This window comes from Ovis aries, chromosome X, assembly GCF_016772045.2.
Source record: "Ovis aries strain OAR_USU_Benz2616 breed Rambouillet chromosome X, ARS-UI_Ramb_v3.0, whole genome shotgun sequence".
NCBI classification, from domain to species: Eukaryota; Metazoa; Chordata; class Mammalia; order Artiodactyla; family Bovidae; genus Ovis; species Ovis aries.
In genome coordinates this window covers 57,402,594-57,416,111 of record NC_056080.1, presented here as the reverse complement: position 1 = coordinate 57,416,111, position 13,518 = coordinate 57,402,594, and the positions used below count along the sequence as shown (strand labels likewise).

The following is a 13,518-nucleotide window of genomic DNA, read 5'->3' as shown; positions in this document are numbered from 1 at the left end:
ATCAGATTAGGGAAACACTATCAAATATGGCAGACATCAAGAAAACATTAAAAATGTACAGCAAAAGAATTAACAAAATGAAGAGACAACCTCTGGAATGGTAGAAGATATTTACAAATCATATATCTGATAAAGAGTTAATAGGCAAAATATATAAAGAACACACACAGCTCAACAGTAAAAAAGCAAAAACAAAAAACCAAACAAAACAATTAAAATGGGCAGAGAAACTGAATAGACATTTTTCCAAAGAATCTGTGCAAATGACCAATAGCTACATGAAAAGGTGCTCAATATCAGTAGTCCTCAGGGAAATGAAAAGTCAAAACCGCAATGGATATCACTTCACATCTATTAGAATGGCCATTATCAAAAAGATAAGCAATAGCAAGTGTTGGCAAAGAGGTGGAGAAAAGGGAACCCTTGTGCACTGTTGGCGGGAGTATAAATTGGTGCAGCCACTGTGAAAAACAGTATGGAGGCGCCTCAAAAAATTCAGAGAAAACCCACAATTCCACTTCTGGGCATATATTCAGAGGAATTGAAATCAGGATCTTTTAGAGATATCTGCTCTCCCATGTTCATTGCAGCATTATTCACAACAGCAAGATATGAAAACAACCCAAGTGTCTGTCAACACTGAATGGATAAAGATGTGGTGTACATATACAATGGAATATTACTAATATCATACATGAAAATGAAGGACATTGTGCCATTTGCTACAACTTGGCTGAATGTTGAGGGCATCATGCTAAGTGAAATAAGTCAGACAAAGACAAATATTGCATGGTATTATCACTTGTATATAGAATCTATAAAAGCCAGACTCAGAGAAAGAGTAGAGTAGTGGTTCCTGAGGACTGGAGGGTGGAGAGAATGGGGAGATACTGGTCAAAGAGCACCAACTTCCAGTTACGAGATAAACAAGTTCTGGGAACCTATTGTGCAACATAGGGAGTATAGATAATGATATTGCATCATAAACTTGCATGTTGCCTAGAGAGTAGATCTTAAATGTTTTTACCACAAAAAAGAAATAGTAACTGCAATAAGATGGAAGTGGCAGCTAACCTTATGGCGGTAATCAATTTGCAATATATAAATATATCAAATCATTTATATATCTGAATTGAAAAAGTTGATAATATCAAGATGCTAATTACCTCTAAACTGATTAAATTTAATCACAATCAAAACTTACTTTCATAGCAACAAAAAAATGACTATAAAATTCAAATGGATATACAAAGTACTTACAGTAGCCAAACGAATTTGAAAGAGAAGAACAAACTTGGAGGACTAATACTACATGATTTAAAATTTATTATATAGCTACAGTAATCAAGACTGTGTGGGAATGGTGTAAATATAGATGAATAGTTCAGTGGAACAGAATGAAGAGTCTAGCAAGAGACCCACACACATATGACAACTGATTATCAATAAAAGTGCAAAGGCATTTCAGTTGAAAGGATGGTTTTTAAGTAAATGATTCTGAAATGATTGAATAGCTATGTGCAAAAACAAAAAACAAACACAAAACTTTGATCCATACTTTAAATCACATACAAAAACTAATGCAAAATGAATCATAGAACTAAATGTAAAACCTAATTTTTCTGTGACCTTGGATTAGGTGAAGATTTCTTAGATGCAATACCAAAAGCACAATCCATAAAACAAGAAAAAAGATAAATTAGACTTTGTTAAAATTTTAAATGCCTCATGAAAGATATTGATAAGCAAATAAAAAGAAAAAATTTGCAAAACACATATCTGATAAATAACTTTTATCCTGAATATATAATGAACTTTAAAACTCAACAATAAGAAAACAATGTTTCCTATAGAAACTAGGCAAAAGATTTATAAAAACACTTCACCAAAGAAGATATATAGATGTCAAATATTAGATATTATGGAAATGCTAATTAAAACCTCAGTAAGATACAACTATCTTACTGTTAGAATGGCTAAAATTTTTTAAATGGACAATTCCAAGTGCTGGTGAGAATGTAGATCAACTGAAACTTTCATACATAGCTAGTTAGAATTTAAAATTGTATAGTCACTTTGGAAAACAATTTGGCAGTTTTAATAAAGTTAACATATACTTACTATACAACCCAGCAGTCTGACTCACAGATATTTACTCAAGTGAATGAAATCTCATCATCACATAAAATATGTAAACATATTTATAGCACTTTTATTCATTATCACCCAAACTGGAAACTATCCAAGTATCCTTCAGATCATTGAAGATGGCAGAGTAGAAGAGTGTACGCTCATCTCCTCCTGTGAGAGCACTGAAATCACAACTAGCTGTTAAACAATCATCGACAGGAGGACACTGGAACCCACCAAAAAAGATACTCCATGTCCAAAAACAAAGAAGCCACAACAAGATGGTAGAGGGATTGCAGTCATGATAAAAATCAAATCTTATACCCACCAGGTGAGCAACCCACAAGCTGGAGAACAATAATACCAAAGAAGCTCTCTCACTGTTGTGAAGGTTCTGAGCCCCATGTCAGGCTTTGCAGCCTGGGATCTGGCAAAGGGACTAGGAATCCCCAGAGAATCTCACATTGAAGGGCAGTGGGATTTGATTACAGGACTTCCACAGGACTGGGGGAAACAGATTCCACTCTTGGAAGGCACACACAAAATCCTGTATACAGCAGGACTCAGGGGAAAGGAGCAGTGACCCTACAGGAGACTGAACCAGACATACCTGCTAGTGTTGGGGGATCTCCTCTGGAGGTGTGGGTCGGCAGTGGCTTTCTACAGGGATGGGGGCACTGGAAGTAGCAGTCCTGGGAGTTGCCCCTTGGTGTGAACCCTCTTGGGAGTTTGGCATTCGCCCTACCATAGAGCCTGTAGACTCTAGGGCTGGGTCACCACAAACCAAACAACTACCAGGAGGGGAGCACAGCCCCCACCCATCAGCAGGCAACCGGATTAAAGTTTTACTGAGCATAGCCTGCCCACCAGAGCAAGATCCAGTTTTTCCCACCACCAGTCCTTCCCATCGGGAAGCTTGCACAAGCCTCTTAGCCTCATCCACTGGAAGGCAGACAGAAGAAACAGAACTACAGTACTGAAGCCTCCAGAATGAAAACCACAATCACAGAAAGTTAATCAGAAATGAAAAGGCAGAGGATTATCTCCCAGATGAAGGAACAAGATAAAACCCCAGAAAAACAACTAAACAAAGTGGAGATAGGCAACCTTCCAGAAAACGAATTCAGAATAATGATAGTAAAGATGATCCAGGATCATCCAGGATTTTGAAAAAGAATGGAGAAGATACAAGAAATGTTTACCAAAGACCTAAAAGAACTAAATAACAAACAGAGATGAACAACACACTAGAAGGAATCAATATAGAATAACTGGGACAGAAGAATGGATAAGTGACCTGGAAGACAGAATGGTAGAAATCACTGCCACAAATATAGAAATATAGAAAAAAGAATACAGAAAAAGAATGAAAAGAAATGAAGACAGCCTAAGAGACCTCTGGGACAACATTAAACACACCAACATTCACAACACAGAGTCCCAGAAAGAGGAGAGAGAGAAAGAACCCACGAAAATATTTGAAGAGATATAACTGAAAACTTCCCTAACATGGGAAAGGAAATAGTCAACCAAGTCCAGGAAGCACAGAGAATCCCAAGCAGGATAAACCCAAGGAGGAACACACCAAGACACATACTAATCAAACTGACAAATACCCGTCAGTTGGTAAATGGATGAACTGTGGTACATCCATGCTATGGAATACTACTCAGCAATAAAAAGGAATCAAGCTATGGAAAACATAACAGTAGGAGTAAGTTTTGAATGCATCATGCTAAGTAAAAGAAGCCAGGCTCAAAAAGCTTCATACTGTATGATTCCATTTATATGACATTCTTAAAAAGGCAAAACTACAGAAACAGAAAAGAGATCAGTATTTTCCAGGTCTGTAAGCAGTGGGAAGGAGTGACACAATAAAGGACCTGAGATTATTTTTGTTCTATATCTTGATTATCGTGGTGGTTACATGATTGTATGCATTTGTCAAAACTCATATAACTATTATTATTATTATTTTATTTTGTCCACACTCTGAGGCTTGTGGGATTTTTATTCCCTGACCAGGAATCGAACTCAGGCCTTCAGCAGTGAAAGCATTGGGTCCTAGCCACTGAACTGTCAGGGAATTCCCCAAAACTCATAGAATTATTAATAAAAATAGACCTCACAGAATCATAAGATATGTTAAAAGTGGAGTTGCACAAAGGTTATACAAAACATTCAGACACACGTTTGAATTGGAAATACATGGCCATGTTTTTTGTCTTTTTGAATGAACAGTTATATGTGAATAATATTAGGTTTTTTTTCATAAAGCTAATGTCAAAATAAAAACATTTAAGGCAATGAAATCTGTCATTAGTATTTGAAGTGAACTAATAAAAAGAATGGAATCAGCAACTATAATCAGTAATAGAAAAATTATAATCCAGGCATAAGAAAATATGGAGCTGGTTTTGGATGAAACTCAAAGGGTAACAGGCAGGAAGGCTAGGGGTCTCCAAACGGAGGAAATAGGCTGCAAGTGTCAGACACTTTTTAATCTCTGTCTTAAGCTGCAAGAGGAAACAAACTACAAATGTCAGGGTTTTTTCCCCTTTCTATACAAATTTAAATCTGCCTGCAGTGCAGGAGACCCGGGTTCGATCCCTGGGTTGGGAAGATCCCCTGGAGAAGGAAATGGCAACCCACTCTAGTATCCTTGCCTGGAAAATCTCATGGACAGAGGAGCCTGGTGGGCTGCAGTTCATGGGGCTGCAAAGAGTTGGGCATGACTGAGTGACTGACACACAAACAAATTTAAAAGCGGGTGTCTTTTAAAATTCTGTGCTGCCATGACAACACCTGGTTCCACCTGAACTTAACTTTTCTCAAACGTTGAGCTTATGGAAATATTTTTCTTTAGCTATGTTAATGAATGCATTTACCCTAGACTCTGTCTTTCTTCAAGTCAGTTCCGCCTAAGACTCAGAACCGACTTGACAAACCAATATGTTTTACTCATGCAAATGTTCTGTTAAGCTATGTTAATGAGACTACGTCTTTGCTTGGAAACCTGCCTTTCTTCAAGATTCATGTCAGTTGTTTTATGGCCCAGGACAACTCACCTTGTGCCAATATTATCTCAAAATGCATGTTGTGAGTGAGGGGCCTGGTGCCAGTCTCTGAGTTTTGAGACATTTCCTTTCTCTAATTAGCAGCCTGCTCAGTTTAGCTCAGTCTCTCAGTCATGTCTGACTTTTTGCTAGTAGCTACATAACTTCTGGCTAAAGACTAGAAGCTTTCTCTATCTCTTTTATATTTTATTAAAACTTTATCACACAAAAGCTCTGAGTGATCAAGCCTCATCACAGGCCCTGGATTGAATTTCTCTCCTCTGGAGGCCAAAAATCCTGGCATCTTTAACGGCTCAGCAACAACCTTTCAGAACAAAGAAGATGGATTGAGAACTAAAAATATTTGCAAAAATGAAAAAGCAATAGGAACTGTAGAGTGATTAATTTAAAATGACTGAAAGATTTAAGAAACATTGACAGAATGTGACAAAAGTTGAAAAGTGAGAAGGGCTTCTGATATATGAGGTAATGATTTCAATTTCTAATATATTGAGTAGTAACAGAAACATCTCAAGGGAACTTTCTGAGTAGCTAAATATAGTGCTAAAAAGTACTAGGGAAAAAAAGACTTGAGATGTCAAAAACAGAATTATCAGAATTTCAGGATGGATGAATCCTTGCATATATATAAGACTGGTGAACAGTAGACAGTCTTCATGGGGAAATCTCATTTATGAGGATAATGAGGAGATGCCTGGAAAAGTGGGAAAATAAAAAAAAAAAAACTGGATGCAAATCAGTGTGAACCAGAGTAAATTTAATCAAAACAAGGGGAAGATGAGCAAGGTCACTCAAAGGAGCGAAACTCAAGAGACCACAACAGGTCAGTGATGAAATGCTCAAACTAAGTACTGGAGAAATGAGAAATAAAAAATGAGATTCCACTTTATACCCATTGTTGGCCAAAAAATGAGAAACATTCAGGATGAGAATATACAATGATCTCAGGCAAACCCTCTTTTCTATACATCCCTGAGAAAATCTCACACTCTATAAAGGAAAATTTGTGTAGAAATGTATTGTAGAATTGTTTGTCTTAGATGGGCATTAATGAAAACCTAGGTTCCACCACTGGACGAATGGTTCAGTAAGATGTGGTACTGGCACACTGTGGAATACTATGCAGCATAGTGCTCTACTGTAAAAGACCCAGATGCTAGAAAAGATTGAAGACAAAAGGAAAAAGGGGTTGGCAGAGGATGAGATGGTTAGATAGCATCACCAACTCAATGGACATGAATCTGAGCAAACTCCAGGAGATAGTAAAGGACAGGAGAGTCTGGCATGATGCGGTCTATGGGGTCACAAACTTAGCGGCTGAGCAACAACCACAAGTAAACTCATACTTTAGGCTTTAAGAGAATACCACACAAATTCAAAGATCAAATACATTAGATCTGTTACCAGTGGGAGGAGGCATAAGGAATGGATATGAGGAATTAGAATAAAAGGGAAGAAAAATTAAAATACCTGAATGTACAAGGAAAGAACCTAAGATAAGAGGGTGGGAGTGGAGTAGGAAGAATAAAAGATCCCAGGTAAAATAGTTTCCCAGGTGACACTAGTGATAAAGAATCCACCTGCAATGCAGGAGACATAAGAGACACAGGTTCAATCCCTGGGTCGGGAAGATCCCCCAGAGAAGGAAATGGCTACCCACTCCAGTAAGATGGGGTGCTATATATGTGCTGGTACAGAGGGTACAGAGGTTAGAGACAGCTCTTTTATCAAAAAGCAAAGAAGACAGTGGATATTGGTGAGGGTCATACTTGGGAGTTGGCCCTCGGGTATTAAAGGGGCTTCTGTCAACTCTCTCCAAGTGACTGCAAAAGTTTAGAGCCTTCAAGACAGGTTATCTTCAGAGCCTTTCAAAGGTTGATCAGCCTCTCCTAGAAAAACAGATCCACTCCACATCCCCCATTTTCTCAGGTTAGACTCACTCACCTGAGCAGCTGTGATGTGGAGTTTCTTTCTCCAATGTCCATGACCCCTCTCCTTGCTCCAGTCTGAAGATGACCTCTGGTTTGGGAACTTGGTAACCTGTGAACAGGACATGATACAGGATTGGTTCCCATTAATTGGGTTTCTAGGCCTTTCAACCACGTTTCTATTTGTTCTTCAGGAAAGTAATCCCATTCCCTGGGAATAGAGTAATAATCACAGAAGTGTAAAAGGACTGAAGAATCTCAGGCAAATCAAAGATGACACCGTTACACACTTCAGATGCCCCAGAGCTTTCAGCAGCAGAGAATGGAGGCAGCCTCTCTGAGGCCCCCAGAAAGTGCATAGGGCAGCTGTGCTTACCCACTGCACACAGGTGGCTGTAGGTCTCCAGTGTCACATCCCAGTACAGGCGCCGCTGAACAGGGTCCAAGTGCTGCCACTCCTCCTGGCTGAAGTCCACAGTGACATCCTCGAATGACACCTGTAAAAATACAGTCCCATTCAAGATGACATGGTGAGCACTGGGCGATGGAGGAAGAGGACTAGGAAGTTAGTTGTTTTTAAGGATATTTACCATAATGTATCATGTAGGCTTTTCACTCAGCACCCAGTTTTGCATTTTATTTTGTGAGAGAAAAACACACTAAAGTATCTAGACATTTGCTATGTATTACATTCATTCATTTATTTATTCAGTCCCTGTTTTTTCAAAAATAAGGATTAAAATAGGCTCCCTTTAAGTCCTCAAGTTAATGTAGGAACTATATACATAATACATTTACTGGTTGATTGTGTGCCAGCCAATGGCAATATAGAATTGACTAAAATAAAAAACAACTTGAAAAAAAAATTTGGACAACCAACATAAGAAGATATAAAGGGGTCTAAAAGGCATTTCAAAGAAATGTATTGAGGGGAAAAGCAAAACAATAAAACCTTTAATAGGTAACAGGAAAAAAAAACATAGATGAATATCTTTATGATCTTGGATTGTAGAAAATAATTCTCAAACAGGATGCAAAAAACACTAACCATAAAGAAAAGATTGATATCTGTCTATAATAAAGTTTAAAATTTCTATTTTTAAAAAAGACCATATTATAAGAGAAAAAAAGGAAAATCCACCAAATAGAAGATATCTCCAGTAAATATTACTGACAAAGGGCTCCTATCTAGAGAAATGTAAAGAACTCTTAGAAACCAATTTTTGAAAAAGAGGCCACCTAGTAGAAAAGTGGGCAAAAGATTTGAACAAGCATTTTATGAAAAAAGAAATGCAAGGCATTAATAAACACAAAAAGAGTTCAACCTCCTTAGTAACCAGAGAATGTACATTCAAGTAATGAGTTACCATTACACAACTTCTACAATGTCTTCAATGAAGAAGACTGGCAATATCAAGGATGTGGAGAAAAAGTAATTGGTATAGCCACTGTGGAAAACAGTTCCTGAAAAAACTAAAAACAGAACTACCAAATGATTCAGCAGTTCCACTCCTGGGTATATATCCAAAGAAAATGAAAACACTAATTTGAAAACATATGTGTGCTCCAATGTTCACAGCAGCACTATTTACAATATCCAGGGCATAGAGGCAACCCAAATGTCCATCTGCAGAGGAATGGATAAAGAAGATGTAGTGTATATACACACACACACACACACACACACACACACACACACACACACACACAATGGAATACTACTCAACCATAAAAAAGAATGGAATTCTGCCATTTGCAACAACATGAATGGACTTGGAGGGTATTAGGCTAAGTGAAGTAAGTCAGACAGAGAAAGCCAAATACTGTATGATATCACGTATATGTGGAATCTAAAAAAACAAACTAGTGAATATAACAAACACAGAAACAGACTCACAGACATAAAGAACAAACAAGTGGTTACTGGTGGGGAGAGAGGTGAGGAGGGGCAAAGTGATGGAGGCGTATATTGGTATGACCACATTGGAAAGCATTTTGGCTTCACCTGGTAATGTTGAAGCATGCATACAAAAGGACACAGTGATTCCATCCATGGAAATATGCTCAACTGGAATATTTGTTCATGTGCAACAAGAGGCATGTCCAAGAGTATTTACAGCAGCATTATTCAAAATGTATGTAATATTTCATGATAAAAAGTTTTAAGTTAACAGTAACATAATAGTATCTGCTTTCTTTGTGGGAAAATATCAAGGATATTTTCTTAGTTGCTTTTACCTGCATAATCTCTAACCATATACCACACGCCCACCAACTAATCAAGACTGGTTTTTTGGTTAGGGAGATCTGTAGGATTGGGAGAGAGAACCATGTGAATGTATTACTTATTTAAAAAATAAGCTAAAAATTACCCATGGGTCCAAAATGGAATAGACAGAATTCTGCCTATTTCTGGTACTAAGTACAGCTATGATCTCTGGACATTACATGTTAAACGAAGACTATCAGTTGGAGAGACTTGGTTAGGGACCTTGGAACCTGAGGAGTGACACAGTGGTGATTTCCCTGAGTTTTCTTTTTGTTCCATGTGTCTTGGACTTGGTGATGGAGAATTTGGCAATCCAGAATGCCAAATGGTGCAGATAAAAAACAGCCTCAAGAAAGTCTGCTCTCTCTAGCCGAAGTACCAGGAAAGGGGCAATGTAGCAAGGGAGAAAAATTTAGATAATTACTGCCCCATCCCCATTCCCATCAGTACAGGCTAAACAGGGAGTCCTGGTTTTCATCCCTGCCTGGGAATAATGAGGCCCCTCTCTGACAGTGTAAATTTAGGCCACTGTAAATTTGGGGGGGGTCCTGAACTTCTATCCCCAACCCAGTAATGAGGTGCCTTTTTTGTCTCCCCACCAGGATGGTGAAAGAGATAGTCTGGTGCGGAGCATGAAATTCCACATCCACCCAGCAGCAGCAAGATGCTTGTCCCCTCTGGGGTGTCAAAGGAGGCCAAGTAGGGACCTGAACTTCCACCTCCACCTGGCAGTAAAAAAGGAGATTCTCCCTTTTTTTTTTTTTTTTTTGTAGAACAGTATTGGAGGGAGCTTGGTAAAAAATAGGATTTAAATAGTATCCAGAATCTCAGAGTTCCCAAAATATCCAGGACATAACTGAAAATCAGGCATCATGTGAAGAAGCAGGAAAATCTCAACTGGAATGAGAAAAGGCTGAGATGGCACAGATGTTAGAGTTATCAACAATTGTAAAGTAGCCACCATAAAAATGCTTCAATGTATTTAAATGCAAAAATAGTCTCATAATAAAAAAGGATATAAAGAAGAACAGAATGAAAATTTTAGAACTGAAAAATATAACTAAAATTTTAATACTCAATGGATGAGCTCAACAGCAGAATAGAGAGGACAGAGGAAAGAATTAGAGAACTTGATAAAACAATAGAAATGATCCAATCTGAAGAACAAAAAGAAAATTGATGGGAAAAAATGAGCAGAGCCTCAGGGAAATCTGAGACTATAAAAAAAGATCTGGCATTCATGTCATCAGAGTCCCGGGAAGAGGAGAAAGTATGGGGCTGAAAAATGTTTGAAAAAATTATAGCTGAAAATTTCTCAAATTTTGTAAAAGATATAAACAGAGTTTCAAGATGTTGAGCAAACCCCAAAAGGATAAGCCAAAGAAATTATACCAAGACACATTATAGTCAAACTTCCGAAAACTTAAAGACATAGAAAGAATCTTGAAGTCAGCAAGAGAGAAATGATACCTTACCTATAGGGGAAAAATACATTGACGGCATCTGAAACCATGGTAGAGAGAGGTGGCACAACATTTTTCAAGTGCTGAAAGAAAAGAACTGTCCACTCTGAGTTTCATACCTGGCAAAATTATCCTTAAGAAGTGAAATATCATGGCAAATAAATACATGAAAAGATGCTTAGCATCATTAATTATCAAGGAAACGCAAATCAAAACTACAGTGAGATACTACCTCATACTCACTAGGATGGCTAGATCCAAAAACTCAGATAATAACAAGTGCTGGTGAGGATGTGGAGAAATTGAAAACTTCACACACTGCTGGTGGGAATGTAAACTAATGTGGCTGCTTTAGAAAACAGTCTGGCAGTTCTTCAAATGATTAAACAGAAATTCTACTCCTAGGTGTATGTATACTTGAGATAAACGAAAATATATGCCCACATAAAAATGTTTACAGGCAGTATTACTTATAACAGCCAAAGGGTAGAAACAATCCAAATATACATTGGCTGATAAAGGAATAAACAAAATGTGGTACACTTGAACAATGGAACACTATTCAGCCATGAAAAGGAATGAATACTGATACATGTTACAACATGTCCATGCTACACTTCTTCCCTATCTGCCTACTTACATATATACCTAAGGAGCTATCATATGGACTGGTGACTTTCTACTTTATTCAGTGGGTTATAACCTATTATTATCATGATTTATGTATGCTGAGTGAAAGATGTCAGACACAAAAATCACGTTATATGATTCAATTAATGTGAAATGTCCAGCATGGTGAAGTCTATAGAGACAGAAAGCATATTAGTGATTGCTTAGTGTTGGAGGAGGCAGGGAGGTGAGGTGGAAGAGAGTGATGGCTAAAGGGTATGAGGTTTCTATCTGAGGTGATGAAAATGTTCTAAAATTGATTTTAGTGATGGTTGCACATACCCATAAACATATAAAAAACACTGAATTGGACACTTTAAATGAGTAAATTGTATGGTAGGTGAATTATATCTCAATAAAGCTGTCATTAAGAAAGAAGACACAAAGGGGGAAATCAAGATATTCTCAGATGAAGGAAAACTAAGAAAATCTGTTGGCAGCAGATGTACCCTTAAAGGAAGCTTTTTAAATAGGAAGGAGATGATAAAAGAAGTCCTGCAACATCAGGAAAGAAGAAAAATGGAAAAAGAAAAAATATTAATAAATACAATAGACTTTCCTTTTCCTGTTGGGTTTTCTAAATTACATTTGAAGGTCAAAGCAAAAAGTATAACATTTTTATGATGTGGATCTCCATGTATATAGAGGAAATATTTAAGATATTAGTAACAGGTGAGGGTAAAGGGACTTAAAAGGGAACTAAGTTTTCCACACTTCACTCTAACTGATAAAATGTAAACACCAGTAGAGGCCTATACAGTGATGGAATAATTCTGTAATTATTATACAGGAATCTACACATGTGTAAAATGGCAGAGAATAACAAGCACACTGCAGAAATGTCAATTTCTTGCTTGTGATAATTGTACTCTAGTAACACAGGATGTAAGCATTGCGGGAAACTGGGTAAAGGGTTACATGAGACCTCTCTGTACCATCTTCACAACTTCCTGTAAATGTATAATTATTTCCAAATAGAAAGTTTTAACAAACTACTAAATTATCCTCAGAAAGACTGGAATAGGGGCACAGCAAAAAAAATCAAGATGTTATTAAAAAGGAGCCTTCACAGGGGTTCCCTGGTGGTCTAATGGTTAGGATTCCAAGCTTTCACTGCTGTGGCCCGGGTTCAGTCCCTGGTCAGAGAACTGAGATCCTGCAGGTTGTGCAGCACAGCCAAAAACGAAAAAAAAAAAAAAGAAACAAAAGGAGCATTCACTTCTTTCCTGTTTATCTGCCTACCTGTGTACCTACCTACCTATTATAGGGACTGGTCACCTTCTTTCTTTTTTAATATAAATTTATTTATTTTAATTGGAGGTTAATTACTTTACAATATTGTATTGGTTTTGCCATACATCAACATGAATCTGCCACGGGTATACACATGTTCCCCATCCTGAAACCCCCTCCCTCCTCCCTCCCCGTACCATCCCTCTGGGTCATCTCAGTGCACCAGCCCCAAGCATCCTGTATCATGCATCAAACCTGGACTGGCGATTCGTTTCACATATGATATTATACATGTTTCAATGCCATTCTCCCAAATCATCCCACCCTCGCCCTCTCCCACAGAGTCCAAAAGGCTGTTCTATACATCTGTGTCTCTTTTGCTGTCTCGCATACAGGGTTATCGTTACCATCTTTCTAAATTCCATATATATGCCTTAGTATACTGTATTGGTGTTTTTTTTTTTTTTTCTGGCTTACTTCACTCTGTATAACAGGCTCCAGTTTCATCCACCTCATTAGAACTGATTCAAATGTATTCTTTTTAACAACTGAGTAATATTCCATGGTGTATATGTACCACAGCTTTCTTATCCATTCATCTGCTGATGGACATCTAGGTTTCTTCTATGTCCTGGCTATTATAAACAGGACTGCAGTGAACATTGGGGTACACGTGTCTCTTTCAATTCTGGTTTCCTCGGTGTGTATGCCCAGCAGTGGGATTGTTGGGTCGTAAGGCAGTTCTATTT

At 37.8% G+C, this 13,518-nt stretch overlaps 2 protein-coding genes across 2 annotated transcripts in view; one reads left to right on the top strand and one right to left on the bottom strand.

The window, feature by feature from the left end:
- The window catches only part of ZNF81 (zinc finger protein 81), a 746,478-nt gene that overhangs the window by 47,984 nt on the left and 684,976 nt on the right, over positions 1 to 13,518 (top strand). The gene's annotated exons all lie outside the window — the stretch shown is intronic.
- ZNF41 (zinc finger protein 41) overlaps positions 1 to 13,518 on the bottom strand; it is a 42,923-nt gene that overhangs the window by 6,141 nt on the left and 23,264 nt on the right. The window contains 2 exon segments of the mRNA XM_004023243.6: positions 7,152 to 7,247; positions 7,512 to 7,632. Coding sequence (XP_004023292.3) covers positions 7,152 to 7,247; positions 7,512 to 7,632 — 217 coding nt within the window.